At 38.1% G+C, this 14,350-nt stretch overlaps 1 protein-coding gene across 1 annotated transcript in view; it reads left to right on the top strand.

The window, feature by feature from the left end:
- LOC126174917 (drebrin-like protein) overlaps positions 1-14,350 on the top strand; it is a 201,927-nt gene that overhangs the window by 144,946 nt on the left and 42,631 nt on the right. The window contains exon 9 of the mRNA XM_049921354.1: positions 1,906-1,999. Within this exon, the coding sequence (XP_049777311.1) occupies positions 1,906-1,999 (94 nt within the window). The remainder of the gene's footprint in view (positions 1-1,905; positions 2,000-14,350) is intronic.

The raw sequence follows: 14,350 nt of genomic DNA, 5'->3' as shown, positions 1-14,350 counted from the left end.
GCTACATTCGAAGATGAACAATACGGAATTTGTATTTACTTCATTGGATAATGTATGAAAATGCAGTGGTCGAAACTCAGGGCGGAGAAAAAAAGCTCATCTTCCATTTTTCTTTTTTTTTAATTTATTTACTGACGCAGAGGTTTTGGCGCCAGTATTTATCTTTGTGCCTACAAAGCATGCCTGTGTAGCGCTACATATATTTGACGGCTGAAGTTGGTTGCGGCGGCACCTACCAACATTTTTTAGAACTTCCGTTTGCTTTGTACTCGATTCTAAGCCACAGGCGATTTTTTGGATTACAAAAACCGGAAAAAAAGTGCGGCTTAGATTCGAGTAAATACGGTAAGCTAGTACCATTGGGGTTGAAAAAAACAAGAATTGGCAAATATGAAAGAAATTTGACACAAGTAATTGGAAGCAATGTCAAACTTAGGTAAGGGGCCATGTGGTTATCACTCTCATACTCTCAAGGCAGGTGCCTGCTAGGAGTACTACTCATTGTCTGATCTTTCACCTGCTGATCAGTCTGGCATGGGTGACCCTACCAGGTGAATAGCTCCCATAATTATAGCTCTGTGTGTCATCAAGACACAAAAATCACCTCACTTTCAAATAAAATGGTAGAATATTAACATAGAGCAAGAACAGTAATGGGCCCATGATAGAACCCTGCATAATAGCAATTGCTGCTTCTACCTGTAAATGAAATGGAGTCTCGGCTTGTGTTAATCAAGGACACTAGGGTAACTTCTTGCATTCTGTTTCTAAAATAGTAACTAAACCAGGCACATGCTAACAAGTATCCGATAAAGACTGAATTTTTCCAATGGAATATTATGACTGACACAATCAGATTCCTTTAATAACTCACAAAAGATCACAATTGGTGATATTTTACTACATAAAAATTTTATTACTTACACAGTGAACACATAAACAGCTTCCTCAGTAGAGCAGCCCTTTTAAAATCAAAATGTGATTGACTAAGTATCCCATTACAACAAAGGTAAGTGACAATCAAGGAGTAATTGATCACTACAGAAAAGATTGTTTACAGTTAGTTTGCAGAATTTCATCACCTCATCATTGCATCAGCTTCAAATATCAACACAGTTGACCAGAATTGGTTGCCGTTCCAAAAAAAATTGATGCTTTGCACAACATGAGTGAAGAGGCCTGACGTGTGATTTACTGCGAGAGAGATATTATATCAAAGACTGCACCACGTTTCACTTTTCATGAGTATTTAGCTGTCAAAAGATCTGTCCCTGGTGGAGTGCACACAGTTCGATCAAATTTCAAGTATCGGCTTGTGTGAATTGACATAAAATTAAAAACTGAACAGAAGATAAAACTAGGACTTATTTGTATGAGCTGGAAACTAAGCAGCGGTTAGTTGCTCAGGTACTCTAAGATCAACTGAAACCAGCAAAGGTAATTTGTTCATGAAGCACATTTAAAAAATGGCTGCTTGTTTCTTTGGTTTTACTGGTCATTTTATGGCTGCCTCTTTAAAAGTTTACACAACAGTTAATGCTGAACAGTATTCAATAGTTTTTTGGTCAAGTCATCAGTTAAATTAGGAAATACAGCTTTAGACATCGAATTAGTCTTCATTGTAACAATGTACACTGTTGAAAAACAACTTCTGGAATTGATTGAAAGACATACAAAAGAATGTAAATTTTAAAGTTTAACGTTTTGAAAAATGACAGAATGATATGTACCAAAAAAATGTTTTTCTTTCATTGATATTGTAATAACTTAAAAGGTGGTCCCATACAGATTTTGTAGATCATTCCCATGTCAGTGATCACTCACTATATATAGCTCATACATCATTATTTGTTTGTTTGTTTGTTTGTTTGTGTTCTGCCTGTATTGATGTGTATTTTTGTGCAGGTTCTAGCTCCACCAAGGCAGTTCGAGCAAGAGTCTCCTACAGAACTTCTTCCTCAGGAGGCAGGCACAAACCCCAACTTAGACAACTGGCAAGGTAGCTAAATTACAGATTTTTGTTTTTAAGCATGGAATTTTTCTGCTAAACAACGTAAAAGCCCTACATAGAAGTGAATATGCATATGAGTAATAAAAATACCTCTCATTACAAACTCACTCCTCATTAATATGCCATTACATTATTATTTCATTTAAATTTATTGTGTATTTATGACTCTGTGTATCAAGTGTAAATAAAATTTTCTGTTTTTGAATTTAAACTCAGTTAAATCCAACTAGTCACTTTTAAGTATGTAACTTCTGCATACCGCATCTGAAGGTGAATCGGAAAAGGTTGGAATCTAGTTTATAGAGATCAACAAATACTTCAAAATTGACTGGTCAAAGTTATCTGTGTTTATATTCAATTAACACACAGTCGCATGCTCTGAAATGGCTGTGATGGATAATCTTATTTTATCTATTTACTCGCTGTGTTTGGATACATGCATGAGACTTTACATAGCATGAAACACATCGGACAAGAAAAAAAGAAAAAGAGAAAAAGAAAACAAGATTTGATGCTATAACAAATTATGCCTAGAAATCACTCAGGCACACAAAGGGTACTCTAAATGTGGATGTGTAAGTGCTGTCACGCCTGCACAATTTTCTGAATAATGCTTTACGTTTAGCAGAAGATACTTAATGAAATATGGTTACAATTCTTAAATAATAATAATAATAATAATACCAGTGGGCTGAAAAGACTACAGTCCTCAATCACCATTTTAGCCTGGTGGTTAAGGTGGCTGTTAGTAAGAAGCACGAAAACCAATTAGAGTTGTAGTCTTAGCACAAGTTTGTTGCATGTCTCTTTAAATGTAAATATAGAATTGTTTAATTCATATAACACGAGTACTGGCTTTCGGCTATGAAGTTTCCATTCCAGGCATTAATTATACATAAGTGATACACTCATAGCAGGCCTAGTTTTCATGACAACAGATTTCGTACCAGGCAAAAGCTGAGGAAAAGGCAGTAAAAAGCGAACGGGATAGGATGGAAATGGTCTATCAAAACCAAGATTAAACAGGGTTCATGTGACTTTCAGAGGCAGTAAGATGACAATTAAGGGAGTAATGTCTTTATGGTTATTGTCTCCCTCCTTCCAGAGTCCATCTTGAGTGGCTTTCCTGCTCCACTTGCTATCTCCCTCTAACCACTTCCTCTTTTCCAGATCTGGCTCTAAGAGGGATGGAGGGGGGTGTACCACTGCCCAGGGCACCAGGTTTTTAGGGGTAGCTAATCTTAAATTTTAATATAGGTCCAAAAGGATCAATTAAACAAGACTTAAAAAGGTTTGTGCAAATGAAGAAGTATGAAAATAAGCTGGAAATACATATCAGTGACACTCAGTAAAATCTAGCATGTTACTGGAAACTGTGTACGGCATTGTGAAACAGATGACGTAGGAAGTGCTGGAGTTGGTCACCTTGGTTGTATCTTTGAAAATAGCATAGGTGTCTAGTGGCAATGTTGCCAACTCAGTTTCTGCCATGCACATGCACTTACACATCACTCGAAATGAACCTACATGAGCTTGAAAACACCTACAGGAGCAAAAAAACTTTAAAATCTATACTCTATATTATGTAAATACAAGTTTTTCAGTGTTTTTACCAAAAATCTCTAAATTTTCTTGACCCACTTATTGAAATTTTTACACAATCCTTTAATAAACATTCAGATGAATGTAGGCAATATGCAGGGTTTTCATTTCAACTGAAGACACTGAAATATCTCGAAAACTACACATCGGATCAAAAAAATTTGCAGTTGCAATTTGTTTGTCTTGGAGGGGGCATCCAATGGTACCACACCCAACCCACAACTCCACCCTGTGCATTGGTAGTGGGGAAAACTTTGAAATCTTCAGTGGCAACTGCCATTTTTATTGCAGATTATGGTTCTACAGCAAATCTACAAACATTTTGTCTGAAGCGTTTTCTTCATTTTGCCACAGATGGTGCTGTAATTGGAAGAATAGAAGTGGGTACACAGTCATTATTTACAACATGCTACTCAATGGCCCTTGAATATCCAGTGGTTTGTGGGACCCCACCTCCATGCTGCGATGGTAGGACAGACCAGTAATTCATAACTTAGGAACCCCATTTGCAACACTGTATTTCTCCAACATGTCTAACAGGGGACTACTCAATGCATCACCGCAGCTACATAGTGAACTGCGACATATCAAAACAGGCAGTACACTGTGACTGGAGCTCTCATATCGTGCAGACATAGAACAGATAGCAGCTCTAAACATTACAATACTTGCACAGTTTGTATTTGACCTATCGTTTGGGGAATAGACGTGCAAGTGGATGATGATGATTGTTGCAACAGAGAATGTAGGAGAAATGTTGAGGCTGCTGTTCCCTTGTATGCCAAGCATTTTCCAGAGAAAACTCGCTCTCGTTTGTTCTTTTACAAGGTTGTGAATGCCTCTATGTCTGATGGCAGCATACAGACTAGCAAAAGGAAATGAAGCAAAATCTTACAGAAGAAGCTAATGGGAATAGCTGCACTAGCAGCATGCACTACAACCCACAGATAAGCACCTGATATGTCTGTAGGTATTATTTTCACAATACTGCATCCTTATAAGTACCATCCATACTACACGTCACTGCATCGAGAACTTCATGGCACTGATTTCCATACCTGGGTAGTATTTTGTGAATGGGCACATCAACATACGCAGACGATCCCCATGCTCCTTGCCGAGGTAACTATTCACAAACCAGCACAACATGTATTACTAGAGTGTAGCCAATCCTCATTGGTTACATCAAGTTGACCATGAACGTCCTTGGTCAGTTAATGTATGGTGTGACAGCATGGGCAACAAACTCATTGGTCCATACTTTATTGATGGCACGCTGAATGGATGCAAATATTGAATGTTTTTGGAACAGGAAGTGCTGTTACTACTGCAGGATATCGCCTTGTCTGTTCGACAGTGTATGTGGTTTCAGCATGATGGTTGCTCTGCACATTTCGTAATTGAAGCATGGGAACTATTAAGACATGTTTCCACAGGTCGGTGGATTGGCAAAGGTACCCCTATTAATTGGCCCCCTTTGTCACCTTGGGATGTTTAACACATGTACCAGCAAATGCCTAAAGGCCGTGAAGACATGGTTGACTGCATCAGAAACACCTCTGCTGACATTCCCGTAGATAAGTTTCCATCCTATGTATGGTCATGTGAAAAGCGGATCGCTAAATGTAGTGAAGTTAGTGGTGCTACATTTGAACATTTACTCTAATTGGAAAAGTAGGGTAGCGTTTGCGTCAAGCCACAGTCACAGTGGCGCATCAAGTAATCTCCTGTTTGATATGTTAGAGGAATACAGCATTACGAATGGGGTTTCCAATTAGAAGTTATGAAATGCTGGTCTGTCCTACCCTCACAGCATGGAGGTGGGGTCTGATGTGCCATTGGGTATTCTTCATTATCTTTATCACAGTCAGTTTTAACTACAATATGAGGCTACTTAAACCATTACACAAATTGTTTCTCCTGTGTATATTCTTTTTATTCTATTTGAATTTATTCTTTTATTCTATTTGAAGTAATAGGTATAACATCAGAAGAGGCACCAATGTTAGCACTGAATAGGGGATCATGGAGGAACTGTATAAGGGGGGCTATGCTCCAGACTGAATGCTGAAAGGCATAATCAGTCTTAAATGATGATGATGATGATGATGATGATGATGATGGTGTATATTCTTTTTTGTGTAAATAATTTTAAACAAAAATTGTATACACAACTATGTGCTCCTTTGTTTTCTTCCTTGTAGTCATTTTTAAAAGAAAACATGAATATTGTGTGTATGGCTTATCAATTTATGATTAGAATACTACTACAAAATCTGAATCATTCGAAGTCTTGTAATCCTACTCATTCTCAGATTAAAACTGTGCGAAATACAGTCATTGAAGTTGCAGTCCTCATACAGAGTGGAATCTCATACCCTATATACCAACTATCCCAACCGATTAATCATCAATTTTAAGTGATAACAGTGAAAAAGGTTCATGGTTGGGGGGGGGGGGGAGGTGATGGACAGAGGAGGAGTGGGAGGGGGGTGGGGGACAAATGGCCACAGAGGTGTGGAAGAAGGGGATGGACAGAGAAACAGGGGAGGAGGAGGTGGAGAGAGAGAGAGAGAGAGAGAGAGGGTGGAAAAGAAGAGAGGGACAGAGAAAGAGGGAGGGGGAGGAGTGCATGAACAAAGAGGAAGGGGGGAGGGGGGGAGAAGATTAGGACTTATATCCAATTCCCATACGTATTTAGCAATTGTCAAGCATTGCCAGGTTCACTAGTAAACAAATAAAGATAAATGTCAGCTTATTATGGCCTAACAGTTCGTTATATATCAATAGCAGTATTGTTGAGAAATACAGTATGTAATAAACAATGAATAAGTAAAATATGCACTGCCCATTGCACGCCATAGTCTTTTGAACCACAGACATTGTGACTAAGAGTCATTTAGTAGTCATGGTATGATGTATGGCACTCTTCCCCCAACAGTCCCTCTTCTGTGGATGTGACATTAACATCATTTACATTGTTCTTCTTCATGCCACACTCCTCTAAGTTTTCTGTAGTTACCTTTTCTTTCAAAGCTAGTTGTTTGGAGCTGTAAATTGTGATCATGGCATGTTGGAAAGCATGCTTTCTTGATATTTGATCCTTTCCATTTTTCCATTTGTGTATAACGGTCGCACTAAATAAGCCTGGCAATTTCTACATTTTTTTTTTTCAACAAATGAAGGCTTTATATGTAAGTAACTCACTGCCTTGTGACCTTCCACATTGTACAGCAGAAGGGATGACAATACCACCGACGATGTGGTACTGAGCTGTGCTGGTTGCTTTAGGTCTCGCTGTGTACATACGGCTCTGCTCAGGGAACAAAAGAAAGTTATTGGCCCTGTGTACATTCCACTCTGCTCAGTGAATGAAAGAAAGTTAGTGTTGGAAAACATTTGATGATCAGATTTTAGTTGAATATTACGCGAGTGACATAATTTTTGATGGCATAATTAATTTTGACGTCATAACTCAAAATGTATTACACTGAAAACATTTCACTTTGGTTTCACTTATTGGCACCCCGTCCTTGTTCTTGTCTTAAAGACGTATTCACATCAAAAAGAGATGAGTAAGTGTGATATGTGAAAATAAGACAGCCTGCATGAATTACAATGTGTAAAAGACTAACTAAATCTGAAAGTTCAGGGGCGGGGGAAGGTCCTTGAAAATTCTACTTCACAGAGTGGCAAAGCCCCTGGAACCAGCTCTGCTCTGTTCTGTTCTTAAGTTAAAGAATGAATATATGAGAGTAAAAGCTAGGGATTTCTTCGTTGTTTAATATACACAAAGTAAGTAAAATATTTTGTCAGTAAAACTCTGAAATCATATTCAAGAATGATTAACTGAGTGTAATTGCTAGGAATTACTAATATCCTTTGCATAAATTTACAAGTACAATATTCCACTCTACTTAATCAGTCATTTACCATCAGCTATACTATTTGAAATGTTGGCAGCCCTGCACCAGGCGAGACATCTGAGCTTTTGCACACTCATAGAGATTGTTGTTGTTGTGGTCTTCAGTCCTGAGACTGGTTTGATGCAGCTCTCCATGCTACTCTATCCTGTGCAAGCTTCTTCATCTCCCAGTACCTACTGCAACCTACATCTTTCTGAATCTGCTTAGTGTATTCATTTCTTGGTCTCCCCCTACGATTTTTACCCTCCACGCTGCCCTCCAATACTAAATTGGTGATCCCTTGATGCCTCAGAACATGTCCTACCAACCGATCCCTTCTTCTGGTCAAGTTGTGCCACAAACTTCTCTTCTCCCCAATCCTATTCAATACTTCCTCATTAGTTATGTGATCTACCCATCTAATCTTCAGCATTCTTCTGTAGCACCACATTTCGAAAGCTTCTATTCTCTTCTTGTCCAAACTATTTACCGTCCATGTTTCGCTTCCATACATGGCTACACTCCATACAAATACTTTCAGAAATGACTTCCTGACACTTAAATCTATACTTGATGTTAACAAATTTCTCTTCTTCAGAAACACTTTCCTTGCCATTGCCAGTCTACATTTTATATCCTCTCTACTTCGACCATCATCAGTTATTTTGCTCCCCAAATAGCAAAACTCCTTTACTACTTTCAGTGTCTCATTTCCTAATCTAATACCCTCAACATCACCCGACTTAATTCGATTACATTCCATTATCCTCGTTTTGCTTTTGTTGATGTTCATCTTATATCCTCCCTTCAAGACACTATCCATTCCGTTCAACTGCTCTTCCAAGTCCTTTGCTGTCTCTGACAGAATTACAATGTCATCGGCGAACCTCAACGTTTTTATTTCTTCTCCATGGATTTTAATACCTACTCCGAATTTTTCTTTTGTTTCCTTTACTGCTTGCTCAATATACAGATTGAATAGCATCGGGGAGAGGCTACAACCCTGTCTTACTCCCTTCCCAACCACTGCTTCTCTTTCATGCCCCTCGACTCTTATAACTGCCATCTGGTTTCTATACAAATTGTAAATAGCCTTTCGCTCCCTGTATTTTATCCCTGCCACCTTTAGAATTTGAAAGAGAGTATTCCAGTTACATTGTCAAAAGCTTTCTCTAAGTCTACAAATCCCAGGAACGTAGGTTTGCCTTTCCTTAATCTTTCTTCTAAGATAAGTCTTAAGGTCAGTATTGCCTCACGTGTTCCAGTATTTCTACGGAATCCAAACTGATCTTCCACGAGGTCGGCTTCTACTAGTTTTTCCATTCGTCTGTAAAGAATTCGTGTTAGTATTTTGCAGCTGTGGCTTATTAAACTGATTGTTCGGTAATTTTCACATCTGTCCACACCTGCTTTCTTTGGGATTGGTATTATTATATTCTTCTTGAAGTCTGAGGGTATTTCGCCTGTTTCATACATCTTGCTCACCAGATGGTAGAGTTTTGTCAGGACTGGCTCTCCCAAGGCCGTCAGTAGTTCCAATGGAATGTTGTCTACTCCGGGGGCCTTGTTTCGACTCAGGTCTTTCAGTGCTCTGTCAAACTCTTCACGCATTATCGTATCTCCCATTTCATCTTCATCTACATCCTCTTCCATTTCCATAATATTGTCCTCAAGTGCATCGCCCTTGTATAGACCCTCTATATACTCCTTCCACCTTTCTGCTTTCCCTTCTTTGCTTAGAACTGGGTTTCCATCTGAGCTCTTGATGTTCATACAAGTGGTTCTCTTATCTCCAAAGGTCTCTTTAATTTTTCTGTAGGCAGTATCTATCTTACCCCTAGTGAGATAAGCCTCCACATCCTTACATTTGTCCTCTAGCCATGCCTGCTTAGCCATTTTGCACTTCCTGTCGATCTCATTTTTGAGACGTTTGTATTCCTTTTTGCCTGCTTCACTTACTGCATTTTTATATTTTCTCCTTTCATCAATTAAATTCAATATTTCTTCTGTTACCCAAGGATTTCTACTAGCCCTCTTCTTTTTACCTACTTGATCCTCTGCTGCCTTCACTACTTCATCCCTCAAAGCTACCCATTCTTCTTCTACTGTATTTCTTTCCCCCATTCCTGTCAATTGTTCCCTTATGCTCTCCCTGAAACTCTCTACAACCTCTGGATCTTTCAGTTTATCCAGGTCCCATCTCCTTAAATTCCCACCTTTTTGCAGTTTCTTCAGTTTTAATCTACAGGTCATGACCAATAAATTGTGGTCAGAGTCCACATCTGCCCCTGGAAATGTCTTACAATTTAAAACCTGGTTCCTAAATCTCTGTCTTACCATTATATAATCTATCTGATACCTTTTAGTATCTCCAGGGTTCTTCCATGTATACAACCTTCTATCATGATTCTTAAACCAAGTGTTAGCTATGATTAAGTTGTGCTCTGTGCAAAATTCTATCAAGCGGCTTCCTCTTTCATTTCTTAGCCCCAATCCATACTCACCTACTACGTTTCCTTCTCTCCCTTTTCCTACACTCGAATTCCAGTCACCCATGACTATTAAATTTTCGTCTCCCTTCACTATCTGAATAATTTCTTTTATTTCATCATACATTTCTTCAATTTCTTCGTCATCTGCAGAGCTAGTTGGCATATAAACTTGTACTACTGTAGTAGGTGTGGGCTTCGTATCTATCTTGGCCACAATAATGCGTTCACTATGCTGTTTGTAGTAGCTTACCTGCATTCCTATTTTCCTATTCATTATTAAACCTACTCCTGCATTACCCCTATTTGACTTTGTGTTTAGATAGAGATAAGTTACAGTTAATTTAGTAAGTTTACTCTTTAAATATACGTATAAGTGCTTTCTTTTAAGCTTGCTATTAAAGGTATCACTTTGCTGCACATATTAGCCCGGAAAATGTGAAAAGATCATGAGATTGTGTTGTTTAGGTGCAATTGAGTTACAGAATTCCACTTAATTGTTCTGTGTTTCTCTCAAACAATTTAATTTGAGTGTGTCCATTCATTGTGAAGTTCATATTTCCAGAAAGTAGCATAAATCTTAATTTAACAAGGAAAACAAACTCAATTTTTGACAATATGATGTAATTGTATAGATAAACAGAATCTACTCACCAAGTGATGGCAGAACACACACCTAAAAGGAGGTTACAATTAACCAGTTGCTCCTTCTTCAGGAAGAAGGGTTGAAGGGGAAGGAAGAGGGGTAAAGGAAAAGGACTGGAGGGTTCTAGGAAGACGGTTAGATTTCAGAAAAGTCACCCAGAACCACGGATCAGGGGAGACTTACTGGTAATCTTTCCTAATTACAACCTTCTTTTATGTGTGTGTTCTGCTGCTGCTTGGTGAGTAAATTTTCTATCTATCCAATTACATTAAAAATCTCAATTTGTTTGATTTAGAATCTTTTCCACTTGTCAATTGTTTGCTTACAACAGAATTATATTCTGTTGTTATTAAGATAATTCGACGGATACTGCATTTGAGTGAGTGCCAAGTTCTTGTTGTAAGTGAAAATAAGTAACTTTTTACGTTATATCATACAACGGAAGCAAAACTTGTAGGCATAATTTTTGCTGCTCATAAGTAACAAAAATTCGTATGATGTAAAGTGTGTTTAAGTGATTTATTTCTATTTTTAAGTGTGCAGTCTGTGTTTCGGTGTGTGATAGAGTGACTGTAGTGGGGAACTGAATGGGGAACTCAATGAGGCTTTCCTGTGGCACTGTAGTCTCTGCAAAAGAGACAAGAGAATCACTGAGCAGGAGGCAAAGATTTGTGCCCTTCAGATTGAACTACACTGGTTGAGGTAGAGGAAAAGATCTTGGGAACAGGGTAAAGGTAACAAGCAATGGGCGAAAGGGGAACAGCTCTTCAACTTAATCTACATTTGAGGTAACAGTATCCAACAAATTTGACTTGGTACCTGAAGTAGGGGAGCAAGAGCCTCTTCCAACTGTAGTTCACGGTAGGGTGCAATAGACTTCTAGCAAAGAAATTCAATGTAGGACGGTACCAAAAGAGAATTGGGAAAAAAGAGCCTCACTGCTAGGTAGTAGTCATGGGAGGGATGTAGGCCAGATGGTACAGGACAAATCAGGGATAGGGTACCAAGTCACAAGTATGATGAAGCCAAGTGCTGGTAGCCACATGACAGAGGACATGGGTAATTTGTGCAAAGATTTTGGCAATGAGTATCAGTTTCTTATAGTTCGTGGCTGAGCTTCTTGAAGATAACATACAGGGGTCACCATCACACATACCAAGACATCTGTGGTTGCTGTTGTCAGAGGGCACCTTTTTTAAATTAGAATCAGGATTCAGGCACCATGTTTTGGAAGAATTGAAAATAACAGAGCAGCTCCACAAAATGCTTAATAATGCACAGAAAAGTAAGGTTACCATATTTCATTAAAATATTAGAGGACTGAGTAGTAAGGTAGAAGAGCTCCTTGTTGGTTTGGAAAATTTAGAGGGCTGTGAAAAGATAGGTATTCTCCCTGTCTGAACACTTCATAACCACAGGTTTAGAAAAGTTACATGTGAACAACAACACTATTGTAGCTTACTCATGGAGAAATAACGTAGGGAATGGAGGACTTGTTACATACATTAAGACAGAGGAAAGTTCTGAAACATTGAGACAAGTAGATTTTGTAGTGATCAGCACATAGAAGTGTGTGCTTGTGAATTAATCCTGAAAAATAGTTTGCTTTTAATTGTAACTCTATATAGATCCCTACTGGGAAATTTTGAGCTATTTATGAGGCATCTGGATTCCTTACTGTGCTATCTGTGAGGCAGCAACAAACAGTTAATAGTCTATGGTGACTTCAGTGTAGATTCTGATAGGAAAAATGACATGGAAACCTAATTTGGATACTACAATTTGGTCTCAGTAATAAATACAGTAGAATCCTGATTCATAATGTTTTATTTTATGAAGTTCAACATAGGTAAATAACTGTTTACCTAGTAACAAATAGTATCTCTGATTATGATGCACAGTTAGTTGGGATAAATAGCATAGTGCCTTGCAGTATTGATACTCCTCACTGGAAATCAGTTAGAATAATTAATGACTCTATGACAAATGTTTTTAAGAATAGTTTACACTTGTTGACATGGAATGTACATCTACATCTACATGGATACTCTGAAATCACACTGAAATGCCTGGCAGAGGGTTCATCAAACCACTTTCACAATAATTCTTTATTATTTCAGTCTCGAACAGGGCATGGAAAAAACAAATACCTACATCTTTCTGTGTGAGCTCTGATGATCATTACTCCCTAGGTAGGTTGGTGTCAACAAAATATTTTCGCATTTGTAGGAGAAAGTTGGTGATGGAAATTTCGTGAGAAGATTCCACCACAAAGAAAAAGCCTTTGTTTTAATGATGTCCATCCCAAATCCAGTGTCATGTCAGTGACACTCTCTCCCCTATTTCGCAGTAATACAAAATGTACTGCTCTTCTTTGAACTTTCTCGATTTACTCCATTAATTGTATCTGGTAAGGATCCCAGACCACACAGCAGTACTCCAAAAGAGGACAAAGAAGTGTAGTGTAGCAGTCTCTTTAGTAGATCTGTTACATTTTTTCTGTGTTCTTTCCAATTTAAATTGTTTGTAATTGTAATTCATAGGTATTTATTTGAATTTAAGGCCTTTAGATTTGCCTGATTTATAAGTTTAATGGATTCCTTTTAGCACTCATGTAGATTACCTCATTTTTCATTATTTTGGGCCAATTGCCAATTGTAGCATCATTCAGATATCTTATCTAAATCATTTTGCAATTTGTTTTTATCTTCTGATGAGTTTACTAGATGATGAACAACAGCGTCATCTACAAAGAACCTAAGATGGCTGTTCAGATTGTCTCTTAAATTATTTATATAGGTAAGGAACAGCAGAGAGCCTGTAACACTACCTTGGGGAAAGCCAGAAATCACTTCTGTTTTATTCAGTGACTTTCCATCAGTTACTACGAACTGTGACCCGTATGGCAGGAAATTACGAATCCAATACATAACTGAGATGAGATTCCACAAGCATGCAGTTTCACGATAGACCACTTGTGTGGTACAGTGTCGGAAGCCTTTTGGAAATCTAGAAATATGGAATCAATTTAAAGTCCCTTGTCAACAGCACTCAACACTTCGTGTGTGTAAAGAGCTAGTTATGTTTCACAAGAATGATGTTTTCTATGTCCATGTTGACTCTGTGTCAATAATCCATTCTCTTGGAGATAATTCGTCATGTTTGAACAGTGTATGTTCAAAAATCCTGTTGCATATCCATGTTAATGATGTGGGCCTGTAATTTATTGGATTACTACTACTACCTTTATTGAATATTGATGTGAACTGTGCAACTTTCCAGTCTTTGGATATGGATCTTTCATCAAGTGAATGGTTGTATATGATTGTTAAGTATGGAGCTAATGTGTCAGCATACTCTGAAAGGAACCTAATTAGTATACAGTCTGGACCAGAAGACTTGCTTTTAATAAGTGATTTAAGTTGCTTCACTACTCTGAGGACATCTACTTCTAAGTTACTCATGTTGGCAGTTGTTCTTGATTTGAATTGTGGAATGTTTACTTTGTTTTCTTTGGTGAAGGAATTTCGAAAGGTTGTGTTTAGTAACTGTGCTTTTGCTGCACTGTCATTGATAGTATTTTCATTTCTATCGTGCAGAGAAGGCATTGACTATGTCTTGCCACTAGCATACTTTACATACAACCATAATCTCTTTGTATTTTCTGCCAGGTTTTGAGGCAAAGTTTCAGTGTGGA

This window comes from Schistocerca cancellata, chromosome 3 (genome assembly GCF_023864275.1).
Source record: "Schistocerca cancellata isolate TAMUIC-IGC-003103 chromosome 3, iqSchCanc2.1, whole genome shotgun sequence".
NCBI classification, from domain to species: domain Eukaryota; kingdom Metazoa; phylum Arthropoda; class Insecta; order Orthoptera; family Acrididae; genus Schistocerca; species Schistocerca cancellata.
This window is presented reverse-complemented; position numbering and strand designations above follow the sequence as displayed.